The sequence below is a fragment of the Eucyclogobius newberryi genome, unplaced genomic scaffold, assembly GCF_026437365.1.
Source record: "Eucyclogobius newberryi isolate DKJ021-1_F unplaced genomic scaffold, fEucNew1.0.hap1 SCAF_19, whole genome shotgun sequence".
NCBI lineage: Eukaryota > Metazoa > Chordata > Actinopteri > Gobiiformes > Gobiidae > Eucyclogobius > Eucyclogobius newberryi.
Window position 1 is genome coordinate 17409589 of NW_027315823.1, and position 13304 is coordinate 17422892.

Sequence of the window (13304 nt, forward strand, 5' to 3'; positions counted from 1 at the left end):
CCTGTGAAGGCTCACTGATTCAAATCCAAGAAAGAAAAAAAAACAACCAACAAAAGTTTATTATTAATTTAATTGGAAGTGTCAAAAAAAGTTCATGGCCGAAGTTAAACTGTCTGAAAGCTTCACTGAAATTTTATCTAAAAATAAGAAAAACATTGACAAAATTAGTTTAGAAAACAATGCTCAATTGATTATTGGACACAATGTAAAAACTTAAAAAAAAAAAATATACCAACCAGCTCTTTTCTGTTGCTTTTTCCTCTTCTTGTTTGCAGCCATAAGAGCCTGGCCTTGTTGCAAAGGATCCATACCCAAAATATCTTTCAAATCGGGGTATTTGAAGGCACATGCAGGCAAAACATGTTTTGATTTTTGAGATTTGAACTCCACAGTCATTGGCCCAAACTTAAAAACAAAACACATTATTTATATTTATTTATATATATATATATATATATATATATATATATATATATATATATATAAAATCATAATTATAATGAGATGTATGAGATGATATATAATGAACAAACTCACCTCTGGGTCTTTGTCATCCTCCATAGATTCCGTTTCATCTTTGAACTCAGCCTCTGCTACACTTATTTCTTCTTCCATTTCTCGATTGAGAGTTGCTTCACTCAGCTCGCCCTGGGTCATCCCGGAAGATTCAATGCAAAATCCCATTTGGGAATCTTCATTAATTGATTCTGAAACCAAAAAAATATAAGCAACCAAACAATAATTAAAGCCCACACCAGTAATTGCTAATATAATGGGGGATCAACTGAGGCTAGATCACAAAGACAATGAGGCATTTCATTATAAACTGGATATAAAACTGGATATCTACATAAGCAACACGTGGCCTTTGCATGTATGTGATGCACTACAGTCCTTGAAATAGTTCAAATAAATATGACAGATAGGCACTGAAAATACAGTCATTGCCAAGACCAACTGACAGAGCAGATGGGGATCCTTTGTGTGTATTGTGTATTGTATATACAACGTGTAAGACCTCACATCTGGCTAGCCAGGCTCATTTCATAGAGACATGGCTGACATTTGTAGGCTGTGAATACTCTTTACTTCAGCAGCCCATTGAACTCAATCATGCATAGACATCTCTCTTGTTTCATACCAGCAAGAACTTCTTGAGTTCCTTTCTCCAACTCATCCCAGTCGAAGGCTTTCCCCATTTCTGACACAATCTCTGCACTGACATGAGTAGGAAGAGTATGCGTCTCTGGAGGGTGGGTGAAGAAGCTTATTCTTCCACTTAAAAATACAATAATGACTCATTAATATAAAATAATTTCTAATAATATGTATCATTAAACCCCACTGACCCAGTCCAATCCATTAATACACCCTTTGCAGCTTTGTCAGTATCAGGCAGTCCTCCTTTTCTTAGTTTGCCTTGACGCCGAGCAAGTAGTGCCAAAAACTCCAAAGCTGTGTGGAAGTCTGGGACTCCATAATGTTGCATAATCTGTAAACAAAGTTTAAATAAATAAATCACAACCGTATGCAACTCTCACATATTTCTTTTAATAATAATAATAATAATAATAATAATAATAATAATAATAATAATAATAATAATAATATTATTATTATTATTATTATAGTCATAATCTGCTTCCCTGATGAAAAAGAGGTCTTGATCTCATGGGTTCTTACATGGTTAAATAAAAGGTTAATAAAATAAACAAACCAGTTACATAATGCGTCTTTTACAATGCATTTAATGTAGGCACCCATCTTTGCCTCCTTGGTGGGCTTTTTAGGAAGTGGCTTAGAAGACTGACTTACTTGATCTTTATTACAGCGTCTGAGGATGGCTTCAACTGGTGGAAGAGGATCCACCAGCTGTTCGATTTTCACACAATTACGAAGAATCATTGCAGCATCTGATGTTGATACTGCCATGACAATGCCAGGGCAATCTAAGAGTTTAATGTGCTTATCCAAATGCACTTCTTGAAGGCACCTGGAATAAAACAGAGCACAGTGCTGTGAGTGCCCATAAGGGAATAGTGCCGTTACAATACAAGAAACCCTAGTGAATTGATATGAAAAAAACACATTGCACCTCAAATAGCTAAACATATATGTTCTAATAGATGTTTATCGAGGCTTTGGTTAAATATAAATGATACCACTTACTTGGTGACACCAGGAGTAGCTCCCACATTGCATGCTCGAGCCCGTTTTAAACTGTTGATTAAACTGCTTTTTCCCACATTAGGAAAACCTGAAACCAAACTGAGATTATGCCTTTATGTGAACAAATAAGCTTAAAAATGTAGGGCTATGTTACTTACCAACCACACCAACAGTGATGGCAGTCTTTATGTCCAAGTTGCGACAGTAATTGCCAAGAAGTTTCATTAAGCAGTCTGCACCGACACAAGCACTGCTGCTGAGAAGCTCTTGGGTGGCTTGGGTCACTGAAACATTACTACGTTTCTGATAAAAAAAACAAAAAACAAATAAAAAAAAATCACATTTTATGTTATTGGTACCGTATTTCAAAATCCTGCAATTTTTTCCTATACTGTTCACAACATAAGCCGATTGTGCGAAATGTGGTTATATAAAAAAAAAAAAAGAGTAAGAATATGAGCAAGTAGTAAATGTAATTAGGAAGTGTAAAATGTTTACCAAATTCTTATTCTGCTGCTGTGTGGATGCTTTGAATGCCACAGTAGGGAATTCATTACGAAGATACTTAATCCATTTTTCAACAATCTCCTTGGACACCAAATCTAGAACCATATAATATGCACATTAGAAAGTGATTTTTCTGAGAACTCGTATTAGGATGGTCTTTTATTTTTAAAAACATACAAACCAATTTTATTTAGAACCAATACTATCTTCTTGTTGGTTCCACTTTGAATGACTGCTTGTTCCACTTGGGGACATCTGCATCCAAGTGGGTCACGCACATCCAACACCTCCAAAATAACATCTGAAGCCTCAACAACCTTAAGCCACGATAAAACAAGTTAGGGAACAAATACAAGATTTGTATCACAAAAAATAAATCAAGATTAAATGCACTAAACAAGTACAATTTCCATCCGAGTTTAATTAAAGTATTAGTAAACATACCTTTTTGAACTCTCTGTAATATGCCTTCCGTGAGTTTTCATTTTCAAAATGAACATTCTTTTCTAAACTCTGCATTTCTGCTTCCTGTGTGCAACCAAACAAAATTTAATTATATCTGGACAATTATTTCTGAGAGAAAATATTTTTATGCTTTACCAACCCTCAGATCAAAGTCTTTCTGTCGCTGAAAAATATCACTCTGGAAGGTTTGCAAATTCCTTCTCTTCATCAACTCTCGTTCTCTGGATAGTTTCTGTTTCTCTTGGAGGTCATGAAGCTAATACAGGATTCAAAAGTTAGTTTAAAAAAAAAAAAACAATATTAAAATGCAACAGTTAATTACCCTTTGCCTCCGAATTTCTTCAGGATTTTGGTGGTCTTTAACAAGCTGCAGAGACGCTTGCTCTGTAGCTTTTGTTTGGCCTGAAGAACCACTCTTTCGTCCAGCTTTGCTTTGCTTTGTTAGGGAGGTCTGATAAAGAGAACAGTGGTGATTTACAATAAGGCACAATGCGGAGCAATACTCAGCTTTACTCAAAATGTAATAATATAGAATAGGTGCATCAGCATTTGGCTTGAAAAGTGTTCAAGCCCAGCAAGATTTCTTTGAGTAGGCTAATTTATTATGTTCAATTCAGTGTATGACCAGTGGGCGTTGTTTTAGTCAATATTGCTTGCACCTACTGTCTCGAAAGAGTTATTGTTATGCCTGGAATACCCCACAGTATGGCATTAAAGTTACAAATCTCAATGTGACGACACTACCAAGCTACGTTAAAGATCAGATCTGTGTAGACGCAAACAGAATCACAGTCAGAATGTATGTTTTTCTGATTAAATTATAGATACTGTGGAACATTCCAGGTAAAGCAGGTGGCGGACCCTCCACTAAACGTTACACTATACACATTTAAATCCCAGCTATAGCGAGTACAGCGACAACACTGGTCAAGACTGCGGGATTACCTTAGATTTTGCGAGAAACCCCAGCCGCTTGCCCCGTTTTTGCTCTAAAACAGTCAAGAAACACACAAATCAGACCGACAGTTTACCTCGAGCGTGTGTTAAATGAGATGAATACGTACTCGCTTTAGACATGATTTCAGAGGGTTCGGGCCATGGATCTATGATATTATCGGTTCGGGCACTTCGGGTTTCACGTGCACAGAAGGGCGCATGCGCACCAAAATAATGCTTCTGCTTCCTATTCTTCTTCTTCTTCTTCTAATACTGTTGGCACACAACTAAAGGCTCATTACCGCCCCCGTCCGGTATGGAGTGTTGATCAGAAGGGCCCCATGGATCTATTGTATTATCGGAAGGCCCCGGCAGTACTTAAATCCTCCCTATCAACCCTGTTGGATGTGACCCTCTTTCTTTCTTTCTTTCTTTCTTTCTTTGAGTGATTTCTGTAATAGAGCATGGATTTAACAATAGATCCATGGGCTATACGCAGGAAAGCGCAATGCTGCCACCCACAGGTTAAACTACTTATTACTAGATAACGCTTAAATTCTTGAAGAGGTAAGTGAAGAGCTCTGTAAATAGAACGAGAAGCAACCGATTCCGAGAACATATTTCAACACTGTTTCCAGCTGTCCCACATTGCCCCAGTCAGACTCTTGTTAATAACTTGATATTTTTGGTTGGATAATGAGAGTCTGTTATTCCTGATCGAAAGCTCTGCAGAGAACATATAGGCTATTACTCAATAATGTAATTGAAATTAATAATGATTACTATATGAACCCCAAACCCTGCTTGCTCTGAGCCTGGGTCTGCTTTGACCCGACTGTGGATATATAAAACATGTTCTTTCTGTTAGCAGTAATACATTCACTAACTTGTTGGCTGACACGACTATCCAGCCGTAGAAAGTTCAACTTCAGGTTCAGGCATCCTCCAAAATGGAATACAGCAGCAATCCCCAACCTGTTTCCTCGCAAGGATTTCAGGGACCTTTCAAAACTTTAAAAATATCTTATTACTCATTTTTGCTGTTTATTAGATTAATTGGCTCGCTATTTTCATGGCAAAACACATAAAGAATACAGGGGCATAGCAATAGAATAGCACGCCTGGTGTTTTGGGACCCCTGGAGTAGAGGGCCAAATTGAACAAACCCAAACACCTTGTATTCCAGACCCTCCTTTTTAGCGTTTTCTAATACAATGGTATATTCTCCAGTCTCAACCAAAAGTGCAGGAATAGAAGTGGTCCTAAAAGAACTCCTGCAGATTCTCAGTTTTTGAAAACATTTTTAGATTTTAGAATTTTTAGAGGCCGCCCCATAACAAAAACTGCCATAGTCCAAGGAGGACCGGATCATTGCCCAGTATATCAGGAGCATTATTGACCTTTCTGCTCCCCAGTCACTACCTGTCCAGGTAATTATTACTCTTTTTTTCAATGTGCTTATTCCATGTTAATTTTCCATCCATTCACATTCCTAACTAATCAACTTTCACCTTTTCTAACTTTACCATACATATTTTAAGACAACACTGAGAATTTTGTCTTGAGACCAAAAATCATGTATTTACTTTTTGATACTGATATCCCCCATTTTTAGGTGAAAATTATCAAGAGGTTATTTCAGAGTCAATCCCGTGCCAGAAAAGTCCTCTGGAAAGGGTCGTTGGTCCATAGTGGAACAGGGAACAAAACTACAAAACTTAAGACAAAAAGTGCCAGGCAGTGGCTAGGAAAGTTACCAAGGAAGTTTTGTGGTATTGTAAGGCCTAAAACTCCAGTCAAACAGATTTGGTCAAGAATTCAGAAAATGTCAGCTAAAATTACTATGTCAGAAATTCCAGTTTTAAATGATGGGTGTAGAGAGGACGTTTCTTGTAAAGAAAAGGCAGATGTTTGTGTTAGAACTTCTCAAAGTGTTCATAACTTTCATTCGGTAATTCAAGAAAGTCTCAAACTGACATACATACAAAGTATATAATATACTATATATAATATCCAACATGGGGTAAATGTGTTACAGCAGCTCCTCCAGCAGCCCAGCCCTCCCCTGCTCCTGTACCTGTCTCCTCCTCCCCTCAGAGAGAGCTCAGGTGTGTGCTCAGCTCTGCGCACATGAATGAAGCCCCTACAAAGGCCTCTCCAGCCAGCTCCACAGTGCCAGACTGTAACACTTGCCACAGTTAGTGCTATGTCTTGCTCTCTTTGGTAATCTCAAGTATTTTATCATACTTTTTTCCCTCTGTCACTCCAGGTCTCCGTGCCTCAGCCACAGTCTCGCGCCCATCCTGCTCCAGTCTCGCGCCCGTCCTGCTCCAGTCTCGCTGCTCCCATCCTGCTCCAGTCTCGCGTCCGTCCTGCTCCAGTCTCGCTCCCATCCTGCTCCAGTCTTGCTCCTGCTTGGGAAACCTGCTTAAACTATATTTGTCAAATAAATAATTACCTCTTTTGGAATCCTTGCTCTCTGTCTGCTTTTAGGTTCTTTGCCTGATTGGACTCAGATAATTGACACTAATCAGACATTGTTATTTTGATGATATATGTGATAAAATGTGAATATATGATTATATTTCTGTGATGTATTTTATCTGCATAATAGTGATATTTTATCTGCATCATTAGTCTAAGAGAAGAACGGGTGTTTGTTTGTGAAGGGGTCAGCATTTGTTTGTGAAGGGGTCGTAAAGATGGGCCAAAGGATGTTGCCCCAGAGGGGAGGGAGTTGCACCCCCCCTTGCAGGCTTTATCTCTACGGAAACATACCAAGTGCCTTGATGTGAGGCTGACCAATGAGAAATGTGACCCGCCTATTCCAAAATATCTAATAAAACCAACCAGCATGGGAAAAAACGGTGTGAGACGCGGGGGTGAGACGCAGGAGGGTCAGCCAGGCTCCTTACAACGGCTTGGCTGACACAGTCCCCGCGTTTTCTCCCATGCATGCCATACAAATGTCTGACGTTTCTGTGTCGTTTAATATTCTAAGTTGAATTGTGTTCTCAATGTGTTAAGGAATAGCATCGGTGTATGTCTAATTCCATGACAATATACTAAACTAAATATGATTGCCACGTAGCGTATTTGGTTTAATATTATGTACACCTGGCTAAGTTATTTTAATTTCGAAACGTCTTGATGACATGAAAAATTTCAATTCCGGTAATTTCTACGTTGAGATATAGGAATTTATTGTACTTTTAGCTGAATTAATATGTTTGACAGCCCCATGTTGGTTATTGTGCTCTCAAGTTTGATATGGGAGCAACATAAACACTTGTTTTGTGGGTTAGTCCTCTCATAGGTGGAATGGGGCTTGATGAGAGCCAGGGTTACAGTACTTTCAGAAGGGCGCTTCTGCGAGTTTCTGGCACTGACCCTGATCTACTTCTTGTTTGTTTTTCTTTGTTGTATCCTATATTTAAAAAAGATAAATAGAAAATAATCAATTGGTGGAAGAGCACCAAACAACTATTGCTTCTGGGCTTTGATTATTTAATAAAATGTGGGCCAAATCACAGTTCCAACAATAAAATGGCAAGTGAAGCTAAATGGTACACCTGACCTGACCAAGCCATGCCCCATAGGCCTACTAGCCGAATTAGAAAAGAGACACTGTGTAACAATGCAAGTAATCTTTATTAAGATTTTTTTTATGTTTTTCTTTTTGCCAGAAAGCTATGTTTACTAAAAAAAAAAAAAAAAACATAATTGAATGTCTCTGAATAATAAATATACTGTACAAATCACAATTGGTGACAATTGTTCCCCAAAATGTTTCACACTAAGGTTTACGCAGGTGCCACAGAGGAAACTTCTGTTTTTGATGTGGACACCTCAGAACCATCATCAACTTCTCTGCCAAACATTTGCATGATGCATGAGCGGAACTGAAATACAGAAAACAAATTTTGTCAAATACTGGATGTGATATTATATGTGTGTGTGAAGACTTATACCTGTCTGTTCATGAAGACATAGATAACCGGGTTGTAGATAGTGGCGCTCTTGGCAAAGTATGCTGGCATGGCCGCAGCCAGAGGGTGGAAGGAATATCCAGGATTTGCCGCTGCAAAGCAGGCAAAGAAGGTGTACGGTCCCCAGCAAAAGCAGTATGCAAATATCATGACGACCACCATTCTTGACACATCTTTCTCAGCCTTCTGTGTAGACTCAGACTCTTTCTGTTGCATGGCAACCTGTAGAAGTCAAAGCAAGGGATAGTCTGTAAGACACTGCTCAATTAAGTTCTAACAGGGACCTATTAAGAATATGATAGTATGGAAATGATAAAAACACATTTATTCAACAAAGATGAGAATGATTCTTAACTTGAAAATAGATTAGCCAGAATTTACTTACAGAGTGAATGGCCCACCAAACGGCAAGGTAGCACAAGATGATGACAGCAAGTGGGAGCAAGCAGCATGTCACCATCAGAACAATCATGTAAGAAAGCACGCCGGGGTCATCGCTTCCACTGAACACATCAGGTCCACAGGAGGTCTTCAGTCCATGAGGCCAGTACCTGATCAGAAACCTGAGTTAGTCTGAAATCCACATCAATCGGTTAATTCGGTAAACACTAAGCACCTGCTCCATCCAAAGATAGGGGGGGCACACCAGACAGCAGACCAAACCCAGGAGAAAACTATTCCACTAGTGGCCCACTTTGCATCAAATTTAACATTTCCGAAAGGTTTGCACACAACAATCCACCTCTCCCAGGAGATTACTGTTAGAGACCATAGAGCAGCAATACCTGCAGGTAAACAAAAAAGAAAATGTTCTGTGACCAAATAAAGGCACTGATCATTCTCTCATTGTATTTGACTACTTACCACAGGTAGAGACAGTGAAGCCCTCGAAGACGCACATGGGATGCCCTAGGATGAAGTAGCCAAAGAACTGGTTGCATACACTAATCGTGCTGGCAAAAAGTGTTTCTCCAAGATCGGCAATAGCCAGATTGACCAAGATCCAGTTTAGAGGGTGGCGCAGTTTCTTGAATTTGGCTGTGGCCACCAAGACAAGACCATTGGTGAACACTGATACAACAACTACAAAACACATCCAGAGTGTGGAAATGTTGTATACCCATCTGGGGGCAATGTGGTAGTTGGGACCCTCGAAAGGATCTGAAATACAATATAGACAAATTAAACTGATGCATGCCACTCAAAAATAAGGTTTCCTTACAAATAATGTACGCATTTTGTATGTTGCAATATGCAAGAATACACAAACCTAGAGCATACCTTTTGTGTTGTTGCTGTTTGTGTAAGTAAATGCGGCGCCCCTTGTGGTGTCTTCATTGTACCTTCTCGCAGCATACATATGTTTGCCCCACTCTGCCATGCTGCTGTCTTTCTGTGGAGCTCCTTTAGAAGCTGGACGTTTGTGTCAAACCTCCTCAAGCACTGATGACAATCTCCTGACTTGAGCTTTTATGCACGCCTCTTGAGACCTTTCAATTGGATTATCTCACAATGCTCAATGACCAGTGTGAATGTTCTTTGATCAGTAATTAAAACTTAGTTAATGAGGTTAAGACGTGAGTAAGATGCAAGATTAAAGTGATTTGAAATAGCATTTCTCTTTGCCAAGTTTATATTCAAGACAATACAGGAACCAAACCGTTTTGACCTTGTTTACCATTTACTAAGTTAGTTTATTTACATTTGCTAGTATGTATTTTGCAATTGAACCAATGCCTTGCAACCTAGAAGACCCTTAAACTTGTAGTATTACGCATCGTTGGAGGCGATCACTGTTTCACATGACTAAAAACAGATAAAAACTGCTTTTTAATTTAACTGAGGTTGACCATATGACTTGCTGACGTGCTGACATACTTCCACCCAAACATATATATTTTGATCGGGCACAACAAGGCAGTTGTGCACAATCCACAACAGTGGGCGTAAGGTCATGTCTCATCAATTACTAGTTTAGTCTGGATTAACAAATAAGTCCAACAAGAGCTTTCAAATGTTTCAGTCTGGCTGTTTGATGCACAGTGCCAGACCTATTTGGCTTCTGCATGGGATTTTGCCCGGCCTATCTTAACATTAGAATACAATTGTTGCTCTATAATAAGCAGTGCATAAAAGTTATAAAACTCCTTAATGGTCAACATTGTATGGTGTTGTCAACATTGTATGGTGATGTCAACAGTGATGGGAAGAATACTTTGAAAATATATTTAGTTACAGAATATTGAATACCTGGCTGCATTAAAATGTATTTTGTAACATATTCCGTTACTTGTTCTAATCAGAGTACTGTATTCTGAATACTTTATATTATATATTGAATACTTAATATATATATTTTTTGTTTTTCTGCTTGTTATGGATTTATTTATAGAGAACCTTAAACAGGTTCTCTATATATGAATTAAAGAGAACCTTTATCACAAATTACAGAAGGAGAAATTCCACATTCACTCACTATAAGAGCTGCATTTTCTACTTTCTCATTAATTCTGTAAAGTTAGAAGCAGAAAATGTGTACTCCACAATGTATATGTGGAATAACAAAATGTGTTCCTCAGATTTCAGAAACTGTATTCTGAATACCACCAAATGAAAGAGTAACTGTACCGGAATACAGTTACTCAAAATGAGTCTACTGAATACATGTTTTTGGTTAATGTATTCAGTTTCTTCCAAACACTGGTTGTTGAGTCATGTCTAAGGGGAAAGCAATAATTTACCTCACTAATCATCAGCCAATACTCTTCAGATACATTTGAACAAAAACATTTTGCCTCAAAAAAGGTCACTCGGTCAGTTTTGACAACAGGCAGCCGGATGGCACCTTTACCATCGGCGATTAGGGAATTTGTTGTTGTAACTTCATTACTTATTTTTAAATTCCACGAAAAGGACAACACTTAATTGGACTAGGCACTTTAAGTAAATGGATCCGGATTGAATCCGAAGACGTTGGAGACTAAAGCTCTTTGAAACTTCCATCTGTCCTAGTTGTAACACTTTGGTCCACTTTCTTAACTCTTAGGGCAGAAGAAAATCAAAGTTCAGGATGGGCATGACAAGCTTCGGCTTCTGCCAAAACAGCTGGTCATGGATTAATTTTGTTGATTTGATTTGATCGATTGATTGATTTGTTGTTGTTGTTGTTGTTGTTGCTGTTGTTGCTGTTATTGTTGTTGTTGTGAGTTCAATTGACCAAAAAAATAAATGAATGTGCCAAAATGTTTGATCAGTAATGGACTATAATAAAAGCACAATTTGTCATGCAATCCTTCTGTCATCCAGACGTGCTTCACAGTGACAGGATTGTCAACAACATGTCCCTCTTATACGCCCCTCTATACATATAGATGGACATACTGTAAAGGCAGCCGGAATCTTTCTTCATAAATCTGGCTGCAAACCATAGAGCAGAGCTTCTAACTCACATTTTTAATCTAAGCTTGAAAAGTGCTGAAATATCTAAACTCACTGCAACTGTTGCTCAACCTAACTGGAACGGGCCATTTAGTCATTACAGTCTGCTTTCTCTATAATGCAGTCTCTGAAATTCAGACAAAACCAAAGCCAAGATTTTCTTGCATGAACGTGTGCTACCAGATGATATCGCTCCAATCATGACTTCTCAGAGTAACCCCACTGAGTTTGTACAAGAGCTTTCTTTTAATGCTTATTTGAAACGCTTGGGTTAAAATTTTTATATAAAGCTTGTTTTTTAATATCATAATTTGTAACAAATGCTTCACATTTCAAGCCTGTTAACATCATGTATCTGCTACCATTTCACCTTTGTTGGATCATGGTGATGTACTTTACCATAATGCTAAAGCTAAAGGTCATAAATCATTATATACTGTGAATTATTGTGCACGATTTGTAACGTGTAGGTAAGTTTTTGTAAGGTTGTGGATAACTCATCGATCATTGTGATCTGTCTTTAGGTGCTCGGAGGTTTACTCATTGGATGCCTTTAATTTGTAAGATCTGTGGTTGTGACTCACTTGACATTTAAAGTTTGGGTTAAGGTACACTTTATTGTCCCCATGGAGAAATTTGTCCTCTGCATTTGACCCATCCTTCAATGGCACAGGGGCATCTTCTCAGGAGCAGTGGTCGCCCGAGGACCCATCTCCACATCTTTGTGCTCTGCTTGGTCAGGACTAGTTTCTAGGGGAATCATGCAAACCCCACACTGAAAGGCCGGTCTGGCTGTGAGGTAAGAGTATAGCCACTCTGCCACCGTGCCACCCATTTGTGGCTTGTTGGTCCCTCGAATACGGACTAATTGAGGTTGTGTGGGCTGGTCTTGTGGAAGGTCTTTGTTCAATACATTTTTTTTCTTAAGTGTCTCTTTTAAATGTGAAAATGTTTTTATGATTTGTATGGTGCTTCTTTTTCACTTTGGCCCAGGTCACCCTTGATAAAGAAGTTTAGAGGTGGTTTACCTGGTTAAATAAAGTTTGATAGATAGCAAAATAGCTAAATCAATCAATCAATCAATCAATACATGCACACAAACATACATAAATACATGCAGTATTTTAGAACCAGATCAGTATGGATGCCGAAGAGCCAAACCCTGTATATATGCCAAAACCTCTAATATTTTTAATGCCTGCCATGAAATTCATAAAGATGTTTTTGGTTTTATTTCTCAAAGACATGCACATTTATATTTCTATTTATATTGAGTAAAATGGAGACAAAAGGTTTATCATTTAATGGGAAAATAATTGGTGGGACATCTTTGTCAATCTGACCTAGTTAGGTTAAAGGATAGATATAGAATGATAATATAAGCTCAGTTATTTTACAGAGGCTGCGGCATTGTTTTTTTTTTAATATTTTAATATTTATATTGCATTATTTGTATTTGGCAGGTTCAATACCAAAATAGTCTAAAAATGAAATACACCAACCACTCTGCGCAGTCAAATGCTTTGTCATATAGAGAATATAAAGAGCAGAACAGTATAACATGGACCAGCCTCTTCATAGTCTGCATTTCGACTCGTCATATACTCTTGGTCTAGATGTATGTACTACCTTATCAAGTTTTTATAATCGTTGTTGAGCAGACACCTACCCATATAAAAAACATCTTTGCCCTGTTTATGCTCATGAAGGTGACTTGGTTTGAGTGATTCTAATACGAGACCATAGGCGTTTATAGCGTTTATGATCATTTAGGCCTAAATGTAGCAGATAATCTTTTGA

General features: G+C 38.2%; 2 protein-coding genes across 2 annotated transcripts; both read right to left on the reverse strand.

Moving 5' to 3' along the window:
* Positions 1–51: 51 nt before the first annotated feature.
* gnl3l (G protein nucleolar 3 like) lies at positions 52–4294 on the reverse strand. Its single transcript, XM_072451941.1, has 15 exons — positions 4206–4294; positions 4087–4130; positions 3464–3592; positions 3281–3397; positions 3121–3204; positions 2858–2993; positions 2668–2771; positions 2328–2472; positions 2170–2257; positions 1816–1993; positions 1350–1492; positions 1142–1278; positions 538–707; positions 237–405; positions 52–137 (listed from the first exon to the last, which is right to left on the reverse strand). Exons 1-15 carry the CDS (start codon positions 4216–4218, stop codon positions 82–84), a joined length of 1713 nt encoding a protein of 570 aa, XP_072308042.1. The 5' UTR covers positions 4219–4294; the 3' UTR covers positions 52–81.
* A 3415-nt stretch (positions 4295–7709) lies between these two features.
* On the reverse strand, positions 7710–9512 carry LOC140365486 (red-sensitive opsin). Its single transcript, XM_072451942.1, has 6 exons — positions 9348–9512; positions 8931–9227; positions 8683–8851; positions 8452–8617; positions 8049–8288; positions 7710–7979 (listed from the first exon to the last, which is right to left on the reverse strand). Exons 1-6 carry the CDS (start codon positions 9445–9447, stop codon positions 7881–7883), a joined length of 1071 nt encoding a protein of 356 aa, XP_072308043.1. The 5' UTR covers positions 9448–9512; the 3' UTR covers positions 7710–7880.
* Between the last annotated feature and the right edge of the window lie 3792 nt (positions 9513–13304).